Source organism: Microtus pennsylvanicus, chromosome 3, assembly GCF_037038515.1.
Source record: "Microtus pennsylvanicus isolate mMicPen1 chromosome 3, mMicPen1.hap1, whole genome shotgun sequence".
NCBI lineage: Eukaryota > Metazoa > Chordata > Mammalia > Rodentia > Cricetidae > Microtus > Microtus pennsylvanicus.
In genome coordinates this window covers 5,208,905-5,228,951 of record NC_134581.1, presented here as the reverse complement: position 1 = coordinate 5,228,951, position 20,047 = coordinate 5,208,905, and the positions used below count along the sequence as shown (strand labels likewise).

The window sequence follows — 20,047 nt, the reverse complement described above, 5'->3', positions numbered from 1 at the left end:
CCATCTAAGGGCCCTCCATCCAAGGGTTTCTCCTTGACCAGAAGACAAGAGCCACAACACAATAAGCAATTCTCTGGGCAGGTGGCAAGCCTGTCTCTACACCAAAATGCACTCTAGCTTCCTGCCTAAGACAGGGAGGGCACAGGGCTGGGAAACAAGAACCCCAGGTTCCTTTTCTGGTGCACCCCACAGAATGTGCTCAGGCCAATTGCCCCCTGTCTCTGTCTCCTTTTCTGGGTAGCCATAGTCAACACAACAGAAGACAAAAGCATACCTCATTGATCAGGGAGCGCTTCTTAGCATAAGGGTAGATCCATCCATATCTGCATGTTTCTGTATAATTGAGGCCAAAATGGATGATGGAATCGAGATCCCACGACACTGGTATATACATGAGGCAGGTCTGGAAACTGCCATCGCGTGCTCGGGGCAGGGTCAGGTTCATCTGCTCAGCCACTGAGAGGTTGGGACCTACTTTCAGGATCCAGCTGGTGTTACAGTAGTGTTTCTGGGCGGTGAGCACAAAGCTATCTGAGAACATGAAGAAGGACAGCATCCCATAGGGGATCAAGGTGAGGGCCACCAGCCTCCACTGGAATGTGCCAAACTCCCCCACAGCATCCAGAACACTGGCCAGCTTGTCATCCTTCTTGAGCTTTATGGCCTTCAATTTGCGTAACAACATGTCCAAGGACCAGGAATGGGAGGGAATGGAATTCTCATGCTGGTGTGTGCCCCTGGAATTCTGGGTTCCAAATGTTGACTCAGAATCCTCTTCTTCCATCTGTTCAAGAAAGGCTCATGTTCAGTCCCCTGTCACCTTTCCCTGTCATCAGATCCCAGGATGGGAGCCAAGGGACTAAACACCCTCTGCCTTGTATCAGTGAGAATGTGGTCCCTTTCTTGTCTTCCAAAGTCTCTTAGTTAGGCTAATCCATTCCTCCTGGCTCAAACATTCAATTTTCAGTGCAATGGATATTTTGGGTGTTTTAGAGAACATTCTCCCTGTGAATGCCAGGAACTCTCTGATAGCTCCCTCACAGTGAGCTACTCACACACCTGAGGAAGTCTCTGACTCACAGCTCCCTCATAATTAGCTACTCACACACCTGAGGCATCACTGGAATTTCCAAGCCAGCTGGGAACTCCAGGGATCCCCCTTTTCAAATAAGTAAATAAACAATGAAGTAAAATAAACACCTGGATCAGGAGCAGGGAAGGCCTGGGAGGAGGGGCCAAAGGCAGTGCTTTGGTCCCTTACCAGAGGCTTGGAAGCCAGGTCTGGACTGTGGAACACCGCACAAGGGGCAGAGACAGCCAGCAACATGGAGACAGAGCAGTGCAGCAGGCAAGGGCAGGGAGGGTGTGAGCAGTACTCAGGACACTGCCTTGGGATAGAGGAAGGAGCACACTCTAAGCCTCACCCTGTGTTTGGAGTAAAAACCCCTCCGCAGCACTAGGGACATTATGGGCTGGGAATGCTGCAGTCCCTTTTTCTGTGGAAACATTCTGCAAACAGAGGATGCAAGATTCTCAAAGACCAATGGCAAACAAACATTGTGGTCTGAGAAGCAAGGCACTATGAGACGACAACAGCTCAAAGCCCAGAGGGTTAACTTCTAAGTATAAGAAGGGGTAAAAGATTGCTTGAAATAAAAATCCTAGAAGGGAAGTTAGACAAATATTCAATCCAGAGAGTTAGCTAGTTAGAATGTGCAGCTAGCACGTAAGGCAGGAAGAAGATTTGGTAGGTGAACAGTGGCATCGGCCTAAGCAGAAATTCGAAAGAGAAACAGAAAAGGCAATGAACAATCATTTTTTCTCAAAATTAAAAACCATAAATCAATATTGGAAACCCAAAGCTTCTCTCAAGCACAATGGCAGGAACTCGTGGTTAAACACACTGTAATTAAGTCTTAGGACCCCAGGGGCAAGGAAGGATGTTGAAGCCCAGGCAAAAGAGAATGGAGAGCACAGCCAGCCTGCATGCGCTGTGTGAAGAACCAGGGTAGAATGAAGATGTGCATTGCCAGTCGGGAACTAAGTGGGCACAGAAGCAAGATGCCTAATCTGATGGAATTGACAAAAATCTCAGGGAGACCGCCTGAGATGCAAACACAGGTCAATCAAAATGACAAGCCTGTACAAGAATTTCAAATATGGATTCTTCTAAGAAACAAGGGGACTGTCAAACTATGGAGGAGAGGAAAGAAGACGGTGGGGTGGCAGACATGGCCCAATGGTAAGAGCACATGCTACGTTTACAAAGGACTAAGTTCAGTTCCCAGCATTCATGCCAGGTGGCTCACAACCACCTGGAATTCTAGCTCCAGGGGATCCAACGACCTCTCTGGCCTCCAAGGGTGTGTGGTGTGTGTCTGTGTGTGCATTTGTCTGTGTGTGTGTACATTTGGGAGGGGAAGGCACCTATATTTTTCAGCGCTTCCTGTGACTGAGAAAGCATGCAAGGTGAAGGCTTTGGAGCTACCCTGCCTACTACAGATTTACAGTTACTTCAATGGGTGGATAAGTGTTTAATAAAGGGAAATCAGTTCAATTCAGAAAAAAATCTAAGGAAGAAGACACACAGACAAAGCAAATTCAGTAACCATAACTGGAAAAGTGAGCTCAAATTCATTGTCAAAACTTATAGAGCCGGTTGTTTCTAAGGACTGAGGAGCCATCAGAGCTGGGGTTCAGCTCCTGCTAGGTCAAATACTTGAAGGTTGTAGCCCGACCCCTAGTTCTAGGTGTCATCCGCCACAGATCTAAAGCAACGTGTTTAGCCAATGCCACGTGTTCCACCATGCCCTTCCCACCAGAGTGGACTAGAAGGTTTCAACCCTTGACCAAAACAAACCTTTCTTCCTTTAAGTTGTTTCTATCAGCTATTTGGCCACTGTGACTCAAGTGATCTGCCTATGTATCTATCATCTGTCTATTTATCTATCTATCTATCTATCTATCTATCTATCTATCTATCTATCCATCTATCCATCACCTATCTATTGATATATCTGTCTACCTATCCATCACCTATCTATCTATCTATCTATCTATCTATCTATCTATCTATCTATCTGTAGTAATAAGGGCGGCGGGGCTGCGTCCCCAACACCCCAGCCGCCTGGCTAGCTTATGCCCGAAATAACAACACACAAACTGTATTCATTTAATCACTGCTTGGCCCATTTGCTCTAGCCCTTACTGGCTAATTCTGATATCCCGATCAACCCATCTCTATTAATTTGTGTAGCTCCAGTCTTACCAGGAAAGATTCAGCATGTCTGACCTGGCGGCCTGCTTCATCACGTGCGTCTGCCTGGGAGAGCGGAGCATGGCCTCTCTTCTGAGGCGTCTGCTCCCGAGGTGAGAGCTGTGGAGTCTGAGCTCACTTCCTCTTCCTCCCAGCGTTCTGTTCTGTTTACTCCACCTACCTATGTTCTAACCAATAAAATGGGCCAAGGCAGTTCCTTTATTAGCCGATGACCTGGCTGTACTGGCTGTAGCCATGTTTACTGCCACAACTCTATGGCATTTCAAGGTCCCTGCCAGCAAGCGAGCTTCAGCAGCCTGTGCTTGCAAACCACACGAACTGTCTGCGTAAAAGAGTCAGAGTTTGCCCTGGCAGGACAGCCCAGAAAGCCGGCATTTTTAAACGGCGCAGCTTTTTTCCTGCTATGGCTGAAAACCAAAAAGCATGCGTTCAGCTTTTCGTCAACACCATTTAAGTATTTCGTGGCAGGACCTCTTAATGAGCTGCAGGGTTTTGCAGCTAAAGCTGAGTCAGGAAGCTTCTCTTAGATGAGAGCGCTTACTTGCCTCTAGCAAGCAGAGTAGACCCAAGAGAGTGCTGCTACTAAGAAACCATGCACAAAGCTGTCATTTTGTTCTAGAATTACTTCCCAAGCTGTCTCAGGCTTTATGTGGAAGCAGTTGTCCACGTGGGCGCCATTTGTAGTAATAAGAGCAGCGGGGCTGCGTCCCCAACACCCCAGCCGCCTACCCGGCTAGCTTTTGCCCTGAAATAATTACACGGACACTGTATTCTTTTAATCACTGCTTGGCCCTTTAGCTCTAGCTCTTACTGGCTAACTCTGATATCCCGATCAACCCATCTCTAATAATCTGTGAGCACCGGTCTTACCGGGAAGATTCTAGCCCAAGTCCATCCTGGGTCGGGGCTGGGACATGGCGTCTCTCTGAGCCATCTGCTCTGGAGAAGAGAGCTGTGGAATCTGAGCTCACTTCCTCTTCCTCCAAGCGTTCTGTTCTGTTTACTCCTCCCACCTATCTTCTAACCAATGAGGACCAAGCAGTTTCTTTTTATTTAACCAATGAACTTCCTCCATCATCTGTCCATCACCTATCTATCTGTCCATCACCTATTTATCTATCTATCCATCATCTATGTATCTTTCTATCTATAATCTATGTATCTATCACCTAACTACCTATCATCTATCTATCTATCTATCTATCTATCTATCTATCTATCTATCATATATCTATCATATATCTATCTATCTATCCATCACCTATGAATCTATCTATCATCTATCTATACATCACCTATCTATCTATCTACCTATTCATTGCCTACCTACCTATAATTATTTGTATCTATAACATACCTATCAATCATCTATTAACCCTCTATTCATCTATCAATCACAAATCTATATATCCACTATCGCCTATCTACATATCATCTATAATTAATCTGTCTACCTATCATCTATAATTTATATATCTATCTCCAATCATCACTTTATAATTTTTCTATCACCTATTTCTCTTCCATCTATATATGTACAGTAGAATACCATTCAGACATTGAAGACAAACATTTTGTCATTTGTAGAAACATGGACAGAATTCTGGATGGTGTTGGCACACGCCTTTAATCCCAGCACTCGACAGGCAGAGGCAGGAGGATCTCTGTGAGTTTGAGGCAAGAGTGATCTACAGAGTTAGTTCGAGGACAGGATCCAAAGCTACAGAGGAACTCTGTCTCTAAAAACCAAAAAAAAAAAAAGGAAATAAAAAGAAACATGGATAGAAGAATTGGGCAGAGTGTATATGAAATAAGTCATATACACAAAGACAAATACCCTGTGTTGTGTTCTCATTTGTGTGGAAGATAGAGTTGATCTCAAAGAAATAAGTAGTGGCTTCCCAGAGCCTTGACAAGCCAGGGGCAGGGGTGGGGAGATGATAGTTAATAGGGAGAGGGGTGCAGCTGGATCGGAGAATAATACCATCTGATGCTCTGTAGCACAGCAGAGTAACTAGGGTGGACAACAATCAATAGACTACGTAGCCAATAGCACTTTGAATATTCCCAAGGCTAAGAAATAATGTTATGTCTGAGATAACGGATATGTTAAAGACTGGCCTGATGATTACCTATTGCTATACTATACTCTATAAACACACATAACTACTCTGCATTAATTTAAATGTTAATAAAATAAGTTAAAAATAAAAGAGAAATATCAAATCCATGCTATGTCTTAAAAGGGTTGTTAGCATTTCCCAGTGTTCTCGGAGCGTACCTTGTTTATATCTTCTGGGCTGTCACAGGAAGTCACTTTGGTCCTCTCCTCTTATTGAAATGTCTTGATGTAGATGACAATTAGGTCACCCTGTAAGAAGACACATTTAAGGCACAAGGACAAGGAAAGGCAGAGAGGATGGGAATGTTCTATTTGGTGCAGTAATCAAAAGGAAGTGGATACGGCTAAATTACTCAGAAAAATGCTAAAGGAACCAGAGAGGTGGCTGCTCTTGCAAAGGCTTCAGGTTTGGTTCCCAACATCCACACAGCAGCTACAACCATCTGTAACTCCAGTCCCGGGGGATCTGACACCCCTGTTTGGTGTTTGTAAGCCCTGCACACATATGGAAAGTGCACAAACATACATGCAGACAAAAAACTCATTTACCTAATATAAAAATTTTTGAAAAAAAGAAAAATACCAAAATTGGACATAACTAGGAATAGAGAGATTTACTACCTAAAGATAAAACATTCAGAAAATAGCTGGGCGGTGGTCGTGAATGCCTTTAATCCCAGCACTTGGGAGGCAGAGGCAGGTGGATCTCTGTGAGTTTGAGGCCATCCTGTTCTACAGAGTGAGTTCCAGGACAGGCTCCATAGCTACTGAGAAACCCTGTCTCGAAATTTCCCTCCCCCCCAAAAAGTTTCAGAATATAATAAAACTCTTAAACTATCTGAACCTACTAACCCCCTTCAAATACTTCAGGCAAAGTGGGCAGAGAGGAGCCACAGCTCTGACACGGTGATGATATTTGTAGCCCTTCAGGTTGACTTTTAATTGTGTACACGAATCTATGTGGAGGTATGTGTCTGTGTGTGGTGAGTTTGTGTGTGTGCAGGCGCCTTCAGAGGCCAGAGCAGGTGTGGGACGCCCTACAGCTGGACTGTGAGCCCCTCATTGCAGGCCCAAGGAACAGAATTTGGATCCTCTAACAGCAACATGCTCCTAGCCACAGAGCTACCACTGCAGACCCTAATGGAACTCCTCTAAGAGGTAAAATGTATTTAGCAATGATATAGACTAACACTGCTTGCGAGCTCTATCTTGCCACCTGTGGAGGTACATATCAGCCATCCCAAAACTCTGTAGTCGGAGGACCCAAGATTAAGGCTAGCCTTGGCTATAGAACAAGATTCTGTCTCAAGAATGGGTGGTGGGAGGCTTACTGGAAAGTTTCCGTGGTCTAGGGTGCTTGACACACATCCCAAAGACTGAAGTTATGAGCCTAGCACCCACGTAAAAGCAAGATGGGTGGAGACATGAGGATTGCTGGGATTTTACGGTTTCCAGTCTAGCATTAAAAAAGGTAAATAAATAAATAAATACTAAGAAGATAAAAATTATGGCCAAAGAGCACGAGCAAGGAAATCAGGACCGCGAGAGTGCACACACACACTGAGACAAGGGGGATGTTCTATCGGGAACTCACCAAGGCCAGCTGGCCTGGGTCTGAAAAAGCATGGGATAAAACCAGACTCGCTGAACATAGCGGACAATGAGGACTACTGAGAACTCAAGAACAATGGCAATGGGTTTTTGATCCTACTGCATGTACTGACTTTGTGGGAGCCTAGACAGTTTGGATGCTCACCTTACTAGACCTGGATGAAGGTGGGTAATCCTTGGACTTCCCACAGGGCAGGGAACCCTGATTGCTCTTTGGGCTGATGAGGGAGGGGGACTTGATCGGGGAAGGGGGAGGGAAATGGGAGGCGGTGGCAGGGAAGAGGCAGAAAACTTTAATAAATAAATAAATAAATATAAATAAAAATAAATTACGGCCAAAGTAAAGGAAGGAAGCTGGACCTGACACTATAAGCCTGTGATTCCAACTACTTATGAGGTTGAGGCAAGAGGATTACAATGCTTGAGACCAGTCTAGGGTACAAGATGAGTTCAAGGCCAGCTTGGTTAATTTAGTTAATTTGGTTCATTTGCTCAATTAATTTAATTAACCCCTCCCTCCACGGACTACCCATGGGGATTGGCAGTCTGCAAGGCCCCTGACCACACCACCGTCCCCAATCCCAAAGGTCCCACTAGAAGAACAGAGAGCCCGGTACTCCACCTGCACACAGAAAACGGCCAGGTGCCACATCTGAAACCCCACAGTTCCCTTGAGGACAGCCTGCTATTTCCAGAGTCCCCACAACTGAACAGGCTCAGGCACATTCCCGTCCAGATCTGCGCTGAGAACATGGCCCCACACTCACCAGGTGTTATCATACCTACCACCTTCTACACCTGCCCCCAGTCCATCCTCCCTGGGGACAGGAACACAAGCCAAAGCCAGGGCCCACCTGACTGTTGTCCAGACCCAACAAGAGCCTCAGAAGCAGAACCCTGGGGTTCCATTGGTGGCTAGGGAGATCGTGTCACAATGGGTTGCAGAGGGGGGACTAGGAATGTTGAGGGCCGTATTCTACTCCAGACACACAGGTGGCCATGGTCTCGAGGCCAGAAATGGTTAAGGCAAGTATGCAAACTGCCTGTGAGGAAACCTTGTGCTTCTACACACACTGTCTTCTATACCAGAAGCACTTCCCCTCCAAATGAAAGCCCACTCCCGGCCAGCTGTCCTTCAAGCCTTCCTGACCCCACCCCTGGAAAGGCCTCTCTCTGTGCTACACTGCTTTTGCCTCTAGGACGCAACTCTGTCAGTTTGCTAGACCTGCTCATGTCTGACCCACCTTCCCAGGAGCCGGGGCCTTCTCTGCTAATGCCAATGGGACTACAGTCTTTATGTTGGTAGGGGTGGGGAAATCTACACAGGCCTAGGAGCCAGCCAGAACTGGGGTGGGGAACAGAGGGCTCGTGGCTTTAGGACACGGCTCAGGATGAGAACTGAGTAAGAAGCAGGAACGACAGCAAAGGACTCTGGGGACCAGACTTGCCAGATGGCTCCTTCACCGCAGGGCACTGGCAAAACTGGCAGAGAAAGTCAGGAGGCGGGACTCAGGAGACAACTCAGCAGGCCAGGGGCTCACCACACAAGCATAGAGGACCCGTGTGAAAGCTGAAAGTGGCGGCTTGTAAGCCCAGCCCTACAGAGACAGGAGAGTCCCTGAGGCCGGCTGGACAGCCAGCCTAGCTGATTGGCGCATCTCATCCCAGTGAAAAATCCTATCTCATATAACAAGGTGGAGGGGTTAGGGAGAATGCTCAGTACTTGGCAAAGTGCTTGTCACATAAACATGAAGACCTGAATTCAGATCACCAGGAACAATGGAAACTCCGGGCCCATCGCCAGACATCTGTATTCCCAGCCCTGCAATGGTAGGAGGCAGGATGGGATGGGGACAGGAGATACATGGTGGGAGGATGGGATGTGGGACAGGTAGACCCCTGGAGCTCAGTATATCCGGGTGGTAAGCCCAGGCCACTTGTCTCCAGAGGAGTCCAGGACAGGACTTGACCACCATCATATTGGAGTCAAGAACCCGGCAAAATGGAGAGTCACTGGCTCACTAGAGAGCTCCGAGAGCAGCAGGAACGGAAGTCTCTGGCTGTCGTGGAAACATGGAGGCAAATGCAACATAGAGCCTCTCCTAACCTTCGTGACAACCAGGACCCTTGATCCAAGGAAAGAGAGAGTAGAGACTGAGAAGAGGCTTAACCTTTAGTAGCAATCAGGTTTGTGGTAAAGGTCATGGCATCTCCTCCAGGACAATACCGTTGCTGGTAGGCAGCCTGGAGAGGTGACCCAGAGGTGGCCCCCAATTCTGAAGCAATGGGGGGACTTCTTGGTTGAGAAATATAGGATGAGAGACACGCAGAGTGGAGAAGAGAAATGGCCATTAGTGAAGACAGAAAAGAAGCCCAATAGGGGCTGGGCTGCTAAGAGCCTGTGAAGGCTGGTCACTGGATTCACAGAAAAACCGAATAGCACATGACTCTCCTGCAGTCTGGGGTGCGGAGACAGCATGGGTACCTGGGCTCACTCGCTGCTGTGGCTTTTCTAGTTGGACACAACCAAACAGCACAAGAATTAAAGTGTGAGGTGCTGGTAACAACAACAGGACTGATCTGTCTCCACAGCAGGTGGAGGGACAGCTTCTGCTCTGGTCTGGGAGGTGACAGAGACTGGGAGAAGAGTCAACAGACCACAAGGTCCCAGTGGAACTAAGACGGTTGCTGTAGAATGTCTGCATTCCTTCCCTCAGGGTCACAGTATATGGAGGTGAGGCCATGGCCATGATTAGATCATATCGAAATAGGATCATCAGGGTGAGACACCCCCACCCGATAGAATTAGTGACCTGATAGGAGGAGGGGAAGAGAAACTTTTCTCCATACACACACACACACACACACACACACACACACACACACACACACACCAAGAAAGGCCACATGAGGACCAAGAGAGGTGGCCTTCCATTCCCAGAGGTCTAGAAAAGCTCATATAGGCATGCATACAGGCACAGAGAAAGGCTCTTCACCAGAACCTGGCCACGCTGTCGGTGTAGGAGTTCCTTCTATCTTTGTGTTGCTTTCATTGTTTAATAAGGAAACTGCTTTGGGTCCTTGATAGGGCAGAACTTAGGTAGGCAGAGAAGACGGAACCGAATTCTGGGAGGAAGAAAGCAAAGTGAGGAGAAATGCCATGAAGCCACCAGAGTCAGGCATGCTGAATCTTTCCCAGTAAGCCACAGACATGTGGCAATATTAATAGAAATGGGTTAAATCCAGGTGTAAGAGTTAGCCAATAAGATGTTAGAGCTAATAGGCCAAGCAGTCGTTTAATACAGTTTCTGTGTGGTTATTTCGGGGTTAAGCTAGCCGGGCAGCTGGGACAAACAAACAGGCCTCTCCTTTACAACATGCTGGCACCCTCACCTCATATCACCTGGCTGCTCTTGTGCACCCCAAGCAGACCAAGTCAGGTGGAAGAACAGAGGAAACCAACCAAAGTGTTAGCATGCCATTAGGGTTTGAGTATGAAATGACCCCAGGGGTTTCATGGGTTGAATACTGGATACTGACCTGGTAGCCCTATTTTAAAAAGCTTGAGGAACCTAGGAGGTGGGTCTTTGTCAGAGAAAGTAGGTCACTAGAGGTAAACCTTCAAAAGCTGTACATGGTCCCTGGGCCATTCCTAACCTTCTACCCTAACCTTCAATAGGTGGAGAACCTCACCCCCCCCATTCCCACACCCATGACATTCAGCTAAAGCACATGGGGTTGACTGGCCATGGAGGAAGCCTTTTGAAAGCATGAGCAGAAATCCTTCTTCCTAGAAAGTCATTTTGTCAGGGCTGAAGGACGTCTCAGCAGTGAGGAGTTCTTGCAGCTCTTCCAGAGCTCCCCTGTTCCATTCCATGCTACCTACCTCAGGCAGCTTGCATATGCCTGCCACTCTAGTTCAGGGCACCTAGCGCCCTCTTTCAGCCTCTGCAGGCACTGCATTCACGTGGCAGATAAACACACACAAATAAAAAGTAAGTCTTGAACCTGTTCTCTCACGCTGCTTGCAGTTAGACAGAAGTAACCAGAGCAGAGGCTGTGGTGAGCGGTGTCTGCGAGAGCTCACTCTTCTATTCTCTTGTATGAGATTTTGGAAGGAAAGGGTTTTCTCCAAAGGATGACAGTAAGGAGAATACACGGGGTAGCTATGCCCAGGAGCAAAGTTATAGAAGGTGGGCACATGATTTAGAGGTGCAGAAGAGGGACCAGACTCAGTGTGGGGGCTTCGACAGATGAGTTTAGCAAGTGAGGGGATGTGACTGCCAAGAAGTATCACTGAGGAAGGGGCCCTTCACCTGGCTCCACTGCTGTGAGAGCTTTCACAGTGTATGCAGAGGCAGAGGGGACAGAGGCCTTCTGAGAAGGTATGAGGACCTGGGTTGTCTACCGACATTAGCCCACAGTAACAATGACGCAGTGGCCCACAGTAACAAGGACGCGATGACCCACAGTAACAAGGACACGGTGACCCACAATAACAGGGACACAATGGCCCACAGTAACAAGGACACGATGACCCACAGTACCAAGGAGACAGTGACCCACAGTAACAAGGACATAGAGGTCCACAGTAACAAGGACACGGTGGCCCACAGTAACAAACACAGACACTTGGTGTGACCTTGGGCCTGTTAGCCAATTGCATACATCTTGTTCTACACTCATTCAAAAATGGAGATAAAATTGAGTATGTGTTGTTGCCCAATATGATTGGATTAACACTTCTAGACTAGTGACTGTCACACAGGAAGCTCCCAGTCCAGGATGGTGATGATGACTGTAAGCTGTGCCTATGGCCCAGAGCTGTTGGGGTTGCAGTACTTTGCAGATACAAATGGCAAGCCACAGACACTTCCAAGTCTGGCACCATTTGCCACCTCCCCTTAGTTTATATCCATTGTAACTGAAGTTTTGGGGAAAGTTTACCACTGCATTGTTCAGGAGCAGCACCTAAGACTTGAAGCCCACCCTCCCCCTGGCATCAAGAAATGAAGGGTTCCAATTCAGCATGCCAGTCATCACCGTCTTTGGGTTTTAACACATACCGTGGGTGGTTCTGTTCAAGGCCCACTGTGGTGGCCTACAGAATTCCACTTTCACTTCTTAAAGCACATCTCACCATCTCTCTCTCTCTCTCTCTCTCTCTCTCTCTCTCTCTCTATATATATATATATATATATATATATATATATATATATATATATATATATATATATATTCCACTCCCTAAACAATCAATGGCTCTCTTGAGTTTCTAGAAGAGAGCTCCAACTCCTTGGCACTGGCCCTAGGACCTTTCAAGAGCTGGCTCCTACCTATGCCATACTGTAGTGAGGAGGCGACCAGACCTGCTTTTCATTCTGCCCGGCTAGGCACAGTTAGCTTAACACCTGAAATAACAACACACAAATTGTATTCATTTAAACACTGCCTGGCCCATTATATCCAGTCTTTTCATGGCTAATTCTTACATATTTGTTTAAGCCATGTAATCTGTGTAGCATCACGAGTGGTGGCTTACCGGGAAATATTTTAGCCTACATCCATCTTGGGTCGAAGAATCATGGAGTCTGACTCACTTCCTTCTTTCCAGCATCTGTTCTGTCTACTCCATCCACCTATGTTCTGACCTATCAGGCCAAGCAGTTTATTAATTAACCAATGAAACCAACATATAGAAAGAAGACCCACCTACATCACCATACTCTTATGCCAACACCCCTCACCTGTTCTAGGCATTTCATGCCTCCAGACCCTGAAAAGAGGTTGTTCTTTCTGATTTTCCCTCCCTCCCATTCATATGCCTCTAGTTCCTGGACAAATCACATTGCTGTGGCTCATTGATGGTGCATCCATTTCTCTTCATCAGTCCATGTGGACAGTGTTGCCAGACATGTTTTCATTTTACTAGGTATCCAGGGAATGTTGCAAAGGTACACTGAGAATGAGAAACCCTTCCAAGGGTACACAATCTATCAGAAAAAAAACATGCTCTCTTCAAATCAGTGTGATTTGTGTTTCCATCTGAAAATGAAGCCACTGATAATAGTATAGACAGAAGTTTCTCCCCAGCTGGTCCTATAGCCATTCCAAAGAAATGGTCCCAAAGAAAAATTATAATGTTTGGCCTACTAGCTCATGTTTACTATTAACTATCTCTTACAACTTAAATCATCTATGTTTAGCCATGTGGCTTCGTACCTTTTCTCAGTAAGGCATTGTCATCTTGCTTACCCTGCATCTGGCTGGTGATTGTATTTCTGCCTTTTCTCTTCCCAGAACTCTCCTAGTCTGGTCACCCTGTCTATATTTACCACTTGACTACTGGTCAGTCAGCATTGTATTAAGCCAATATGAGTGACAAATCTTTACTGTGTACAAGAGCATCATCCCACAGCACGGTAAAGTGTCTTCTCAGAGAGAGCCCCTTGGTATGGTCTACAGAGCCATTCCTTGGATATGGGAGCTCACACTAAGAGTGTCCCTCTGGAATAGAGTTTGGGATTACCATGTGGAAGAGTACACAAATTTCCAAAGGTACCAAAGGTGTTCATTCTCTGGAGAGTCTTAGGTGGGCGGGAGCCTGTAGGAATAAGGGCGGCAGTGGGGCTGCGTCCCCAACACCTCAGCCGCCTGCTCAGCTAGTTTATGCCCCGAAATAATTACATGGACACTGTATTCTTTTACTTACTGCTTGGCCCATTAGCTCTAGCCCTTACTGGCTAATTCTGAAATCCCGATCAACCCATCTCTAATAATCTGTGAGCACCGGTCTTACCGGGAAGATTCTAGCCTAAGTCCATCCTGGGTCAGAGCTGGGCATGGTGTCTCTCTGAGGCGTCTGCTCCGGAGAGGAGAGCTGTGGAGTCTGAGCTCACTTCCGCTTCCTCCCAGTGTTCTGTTCTGTTTACTCCACCTACCTATGCTCTAACCAATAAAATGGGCCAAGGCAGTTCCTTTATTAGCCAATGACCTTCCTCCATCAGGAGCCTGTCGGGTAGACAGGCTACCCAAGGTCTAGCCTACCCAGCGCAGGCTAGGTTACTGACTAATGATAAAGAGAGGCCTCTGAGCCAGGTGGTGGTGGTGCAAACCTTTAATCATAGCACTCGGGAAGCAGAGACAGGCAGATCTCTAAGTTTGAGGCCAGCCTGGACTACAGAGCAAATTTTAGGACAGCCAGGGCTAAACAGAGAAGCTCTGTCTTGAAAAACAAACAAACAAACAAATAAATAAATAATACAGAGAGAATGAGAGTGAGCTCTGAGTGGTCAATAGCACGGTGAAGAAGATGAGCTGTATGTCAAATCTGAAGTATGTAAAGTGGATACCAAACAATTCCAGGACAGCAGACAGACCTAGCTTGTTCTCTGTGGCTGTGAAAAACACCATGAGATCAAAAATGACTTAGGGGAGTATCAGCTTACAGGTTACAGTCCCTCAGAGGAAAGTCAAGTCAGGAATTCAGGGCAGCACTTGAAGCAGAGTGGAACAATGCTGCTACCAGCCAGCTCCCAGGCCCAATGGGCCTGGCCAGAATGGGTCAAGCATACAGACACTATTCTAAGGAACACGGGAAGACCCAAGGGTGCATCTATGGTGAGCGAGAGCCAATGCCATGGTGCCTCCAGGGTCAAAGAAGAGCTTCTGGTGGGCACTGTCATTTAACAACACATTCCATTTTCTGCCACCCATGATCCAGCATTTGGTGGACTCAGAAGTGAAAATTTGCTCTTTTGGGGCTGTGCCTGTTGCTTTCCGTATTGTTTAAGTCACTATAGTAACATCTCTGGATGTGGGGTCTAAAGAGTCACCTCTGAACATATATATATGGTTTTATCAAGACAGGTTTCTCTGTAGCTTTGTGGGCTTTGCAGGAATTCACTCTGTAGACAAGGCTGGCCTTGAACTCACAAAGATTCACCTGCCTCTGCCTCCCAAGTACCTCTGCCACCACCCTCTGGGAACCTCTGAACATTTTTAATGAAATTTTTAACTGGAAAAAATTTTATATGACATATATTGAGCATGTTTTGTTTCTCAATTCCTTGTAGATCCTTCGCACTTCATTACCTATCCTGTTTCATGCTCTTTTTCTCTTCCAAAAAACAAAACAAAAAATCCCAAGAATGGAAAGCAAGAAACACACACATTAAAAAAAGGAGGTATAGGGATAAGTCCCGCCCCTAAGGGGGCGTGTTCGCCTTGGGCTAATGTTTGCCTAAAAATTTGACGAGTGTGCTCCCAGCCGCTGCTTCTGATTTCCTGGTCTCCACGGGAATGGTGGTTCTGTAAGTCTATATCTCCATTAAAGCTGTATATATATTTTTACAATCTGTCTGCATTTGCTTACGCTGTTACATTTTGGCGTCCAACGTGGGCTATTTTGCCCCCAACTCAAGTGGGTAGCACGCTAGCTAACACAGCACCCTCCCGGGTGCTGTTTTTTAGTTCGTGACTCGGGCCCCAGTGCGGAGTCCGGGACACACTCAGCCACACAGGCTCATTCTGCCTGCCTTGGCTAAGTTTGCAGTGGAACCCCACTGCCTGAATTAGCAGAAGCTCAAGTACCTGCGGTTTTGCAACAAAAGCCGCCACAGCAGCAGATTTGGTCTGATACAAAGTGACTTGGCCGGGTGGTGGTGGCACATGCCTTTGATACCAGCACTTGGGAGGCAGAGGCAGGCGGATCTCTGTGAGTTTGAGGCCGGCCAGGCGGTGGTAGTGCACGCCTTTAATCCCAGCACTTGGGAGGCAGAGACAGGCGGATCTCTGTGAGTTCGAGGCCAGCCTGGTCTACAAGAGCTAGTTCTAGGACAGGCTCCAAAAACACAGAAACCACCACTGGCAGGAACCGATCATTGCAGGTAAAAAATTTTTCTTTTATAAATAAAATGTCTGAATACATTAGTATTCAAAAATTTAACACTTTTTTAAATTGTACCATGTGGGAGAATTTACAAGAAGTGTCTATCACCAAACATCTATGGATCCTTCTGGGATTCGTAGTTTTCATTGGCACTAAATGGTTTGATAATAGAAATATGATAAAGTCTTTACGAGATGAATCCAGGATTCTTAAGGCAGAGATTGAACGCTTAAAAACAATTGAGAATGACAACAATCTTCTCAAGAATCAGTTTGAAGTTCTCCAGGCTGATGTTAAGGAGAAATTCATTACTATGGAAGAGGGAACAACTGATCTGGATCGTAAGCTTCAGTCCCTTTCTTTAGGAACTGAAACATTAGTGGCTGATATTAAGGAGAAATTCATTACTATGGAAGAGGGAACAGCTGATTTGGACCATAAGATTCAGTCCCTTTCTGTAGGAAATGAAACATTAACTGAGAGAATCAAAGCTGCTGAATGTGACAATCGGATTTTGTCTAAAGCTTATGACAGATTGACGGAAAGATTGTCAATACAAGAAGGCATGGTTTATGCCATAAAAATTATGTCCAAAGATGAGATGTTATCTCTAACAGACAAACTTCATACTTTAGAATCCTCAGTGAAGGCTTTGGAACATAATTCTGGACAGGAGATTCAGACATTGCAGAAGGCAATGGTGAATAGAATTGAAAAGATTGAGGAATTTCTAAATTCTGATGAAGAAGACCAAAGGGTACAAAGGAAAATTTTAACTACATCTGTGGGTAAATCTCTCTGGGACAATTTCCACAAAGCTCTAACTACAGCTCTACCTGCTTTTCCAGTAATAACAACAGAAAAGGTGATTGGTTCAAGAAACCCTAGGGTCATCAAGGAGGATACATGGGAGCCTGTCCGTATGAATGATCTCAAGGAAATAAAACAGGCTGTCATGACTTTTGGGATGCAAGCCTCTTTTGTTAAAGAGATGCTAAGATCTTGGGCCACTACAAGAAGAGAAACCCCCTCGGGCTGGCTCCAGCTGAGCTCTGCGGTACTTGAGAGTGGACCGCAATTAAAATGGAAATGCTTATTCAGGCAAGAGGCTAGACTTTTAGAACAGCAGAAAAAAGCGAAGGGAATTAACATTTCCCTAGATAAAATTCTAGGTGAAGGGCTCTTTTCCGACCCTCAGGAACAAGCTAATTTGGATGAAAACACACTCTCCATGTGTACTACAGCAGCCTTAAGGGCTTGGGACAGGGTACAAGACCCAGGACAGAGAATGGAATCATTTGTCAGAGTTAAACAGGGTCAGAGAGAACCCTTTAGTGACTTTTTACAAAGATTAAGGCTGTACAAATAGGGATATCTAACCCAGAAGCAAGACGTATAATGATTGAGTCTTTGGCTTATGAAAATGCAAATGTGGAATGCAAAAGGATTTTGGGGCATTTAAAGCTCAGATCAGCGCCCATGGAAGAATGGGTCTTGCATACACTCAATGTTGATATATTTGATTATGGCACTGAAGCATGGGTAGAAGAAGCAATTTCCAATGGTAAAAGGAGACACCAGAATACCAAATGTTTTAATTGTGGAAAAATGGGTCATATGAAAAGGAATTGTAGACAACGGATTTTCAGAAATAATAATAATAATAATAATGCATCTTTCAGAAATAATAATGCATCTTCTAGAAATAACAGAAATAGGAGGACTCAGCCTTCAGGTTTATGTAGAAGATGTGGAAAAGGCAGACATTGGACGAATGAATGCAGGTCTACAAGAGATAGACAAGGCAAACCGATACAGTCGGGAAACGTGAGAGGAGGGGCCTCACAGGCCCCCATGGCAAACATGGTTCAGTCATATCCAGTTTCTGCAGAGAACGTGCCTCATCAGGACAATTAGGAAGCCCCATGCCTACTGTTACAAGCAATAATTATCAGAAAGATAAGGTACGTATGTTGTGGCAAACTTCTATAAATGATCAAAGACCTAAACTGAGAGTGTGTGTAAATGGCATTTTTATTACTGGCCTGCTAGACACAGGTGCTGATGTAAGTATCATTACCCCAGAATCTTGGCATCTGTATTGGCCTCTTCAGAATGTAAATGTTCAGCTCCTGGGAATTGGAACCCTATCTCGAGTAAGGCAGAGCACGAGATGGGTTGAATGTATAAGGCCAGAGGGACAAATAGGAAAATTAAAGCCATATGTAGCCAATATCGCAATGAATTTATGGGGTCGTGACCTATTACAACAATGGAACACCGAAATTAACATTCCTGCTACTTCTAGAGCCTATATTTCTGAGAATAATATTAAAAGATATTACAAACGGAGAAAACCATCCATTCGGGCTGTACAAGAACAAGCAATTGATGTCCCTTCAGAGATACCAACAGCCTTGCCTCTAAAATGGTTGACTGAGAAACCAATATGGACAAAGCAATGGCCTTTAGCTGAGGAAAAGTTACAGTCTTTAGAACAGCTGGTACAAGAACAATTAGATGCTGGACATATAGAAGAATCTACTAGCCCTTGGAATTCTCCTGTATTTGTGGTTAAGAAAAAATCAGGTAAATGGAGAATAGTGACAGATCTCAGGGCCATCAACAAGGTTATTCAACCTATGGGCCCTCTGCAATCTGGAATTCCTTTTCCCTCTTTATTACCAAAAGGATGGCCTCTCATAGTTATTGATTTAAAGGATTGTTTTTTCACTATACCTTTGCAAAAAGAAGATAGAGAAAAATTTGCCTTCACAGTGCCTACTTATAACAATTCTCAACCTTTGAGGAGGTACCACTGGACCGTCCTCCCCCAGGGTATGTTAAATAGCCCCTCCCTGTGCCAATATTTTGTGAACCAACCATTGCAAATAATACGCAAGAAATTTCCCAAATCTATAGTATACCATTACATGGACGACATCTTGTTATCCGATTCAAACATGGATACCTTGAACAGACTGTTTGAAGAAATAAAGATACTTTTACCTAAATGGGGATTGCAAATCGCTCCTGAAAAGATTCAGAATGGAGATTCTGTTAATTATTTAGGTTATAAAATAGGTTTGCAAAAAATTAAGACACAAAAAGCACAAATTAGGAGAGATCGCCTACGGACTCTTAATGACTTTCAAAGACTGTTAGGAGACATTTCCAGTCTACGACCAGCTATTGGAATAACACCTGATCTAATAATTCATTTGAACAAAACCTTGGATGGTGATAAAGATTTAAACAGTCCCAGAGAATTAACAGCTGAAGCAGAAAAGGAACTGACAATGATTGAGGAAAAATTACAACAGGCACATGTGGACAGGGTGAATCCAGAGCTCGATTGTATTCTCGTCATACTACCATCAAAAATTTCTCCTACAGGAATTTTAATGCAGAAAGATGATATTATTTTTGGAATGGATCTTTTTACCACATAAAGCAAGTAAGAAACTGAAAACTTATGTGGAAAAAGTCTCTGAGTTAATTATAAAAGGCAAGCTGAGACTTCGTCAACTAGCAGGCATAGACCCAGTAGAAATTATAGTGCCTTTCACTGCTGATGAACTAAAGAAATTATGGGAAGATAATGAACCATGGCAAGGAGCTTGTGCTAGTTTTTTGGGAGACATTAATAACAACTATCCAAAAAGCAAGAGGCTTAACTTCATAAAGAGAACTTCTTGGATTCTTCCTCAAATCATCCGTAATGCTCCAATAACTGGAGCCCGTACATTCTATACTGATGCCAATAAATCAGGGAAGGCAGGTTACAAATCAGAAGACTTGGGTAAGGTGGAACAAAGTCCATATAATTCTGTCCAGAAGGCGGAATTATATGCCATTCTTATGGTGCTAAGGGATTTTAAAGAACCTATTAATATAGTTACAGATTCACAATATGCAGAAAGAGTTATTTTACATATTGAAACTGCTGAATTTATACCTGATGATATTGAACTAACCTCATTGTTTCTCCAGGTTCAAGATTTGATCAGGAACAGGCTTTGCCCTATGTACATAACACACATCCGATCCCACACGGGTCTGCCAGGTCCTCTAGCACAAGGTAATGCAGAAATTGATCAATTATTGATTGGTAGTGTGCTACAAGCCTCTGAATTTCATAAAAAAA

General features: G+C 45.1%; 1 protein-coding gene across 1 annotated transcript in view; it reads right to left on the bottom strand.

Annotated features, from left to right (window-relative positions):
• Nucleotides 1-20,047, bottom strand: part of LOC142845461 (solute carrier family 22 member 14-like) — a 42,584-nt gene that overhangs the window by 13,102 nt on the left and 9,435 nt on the right. Inside the window, exons 2-3 of the mRNA XM_075964189.1 lie at nt 5,559-5,648; nt 275-784 (exon numbers count right to left, since the gene is read on the bottom strand). Of these exons, the coding sequence (XP_075820304.1) occupies nt 275-784 (510 nt within the window). The 5' untranslated portion in view covers nt 5,559-5,648. The remainder of the gene's footprint in view (nt 1-274; nt 785-5,558; nt 5,649-20,047) is intronic.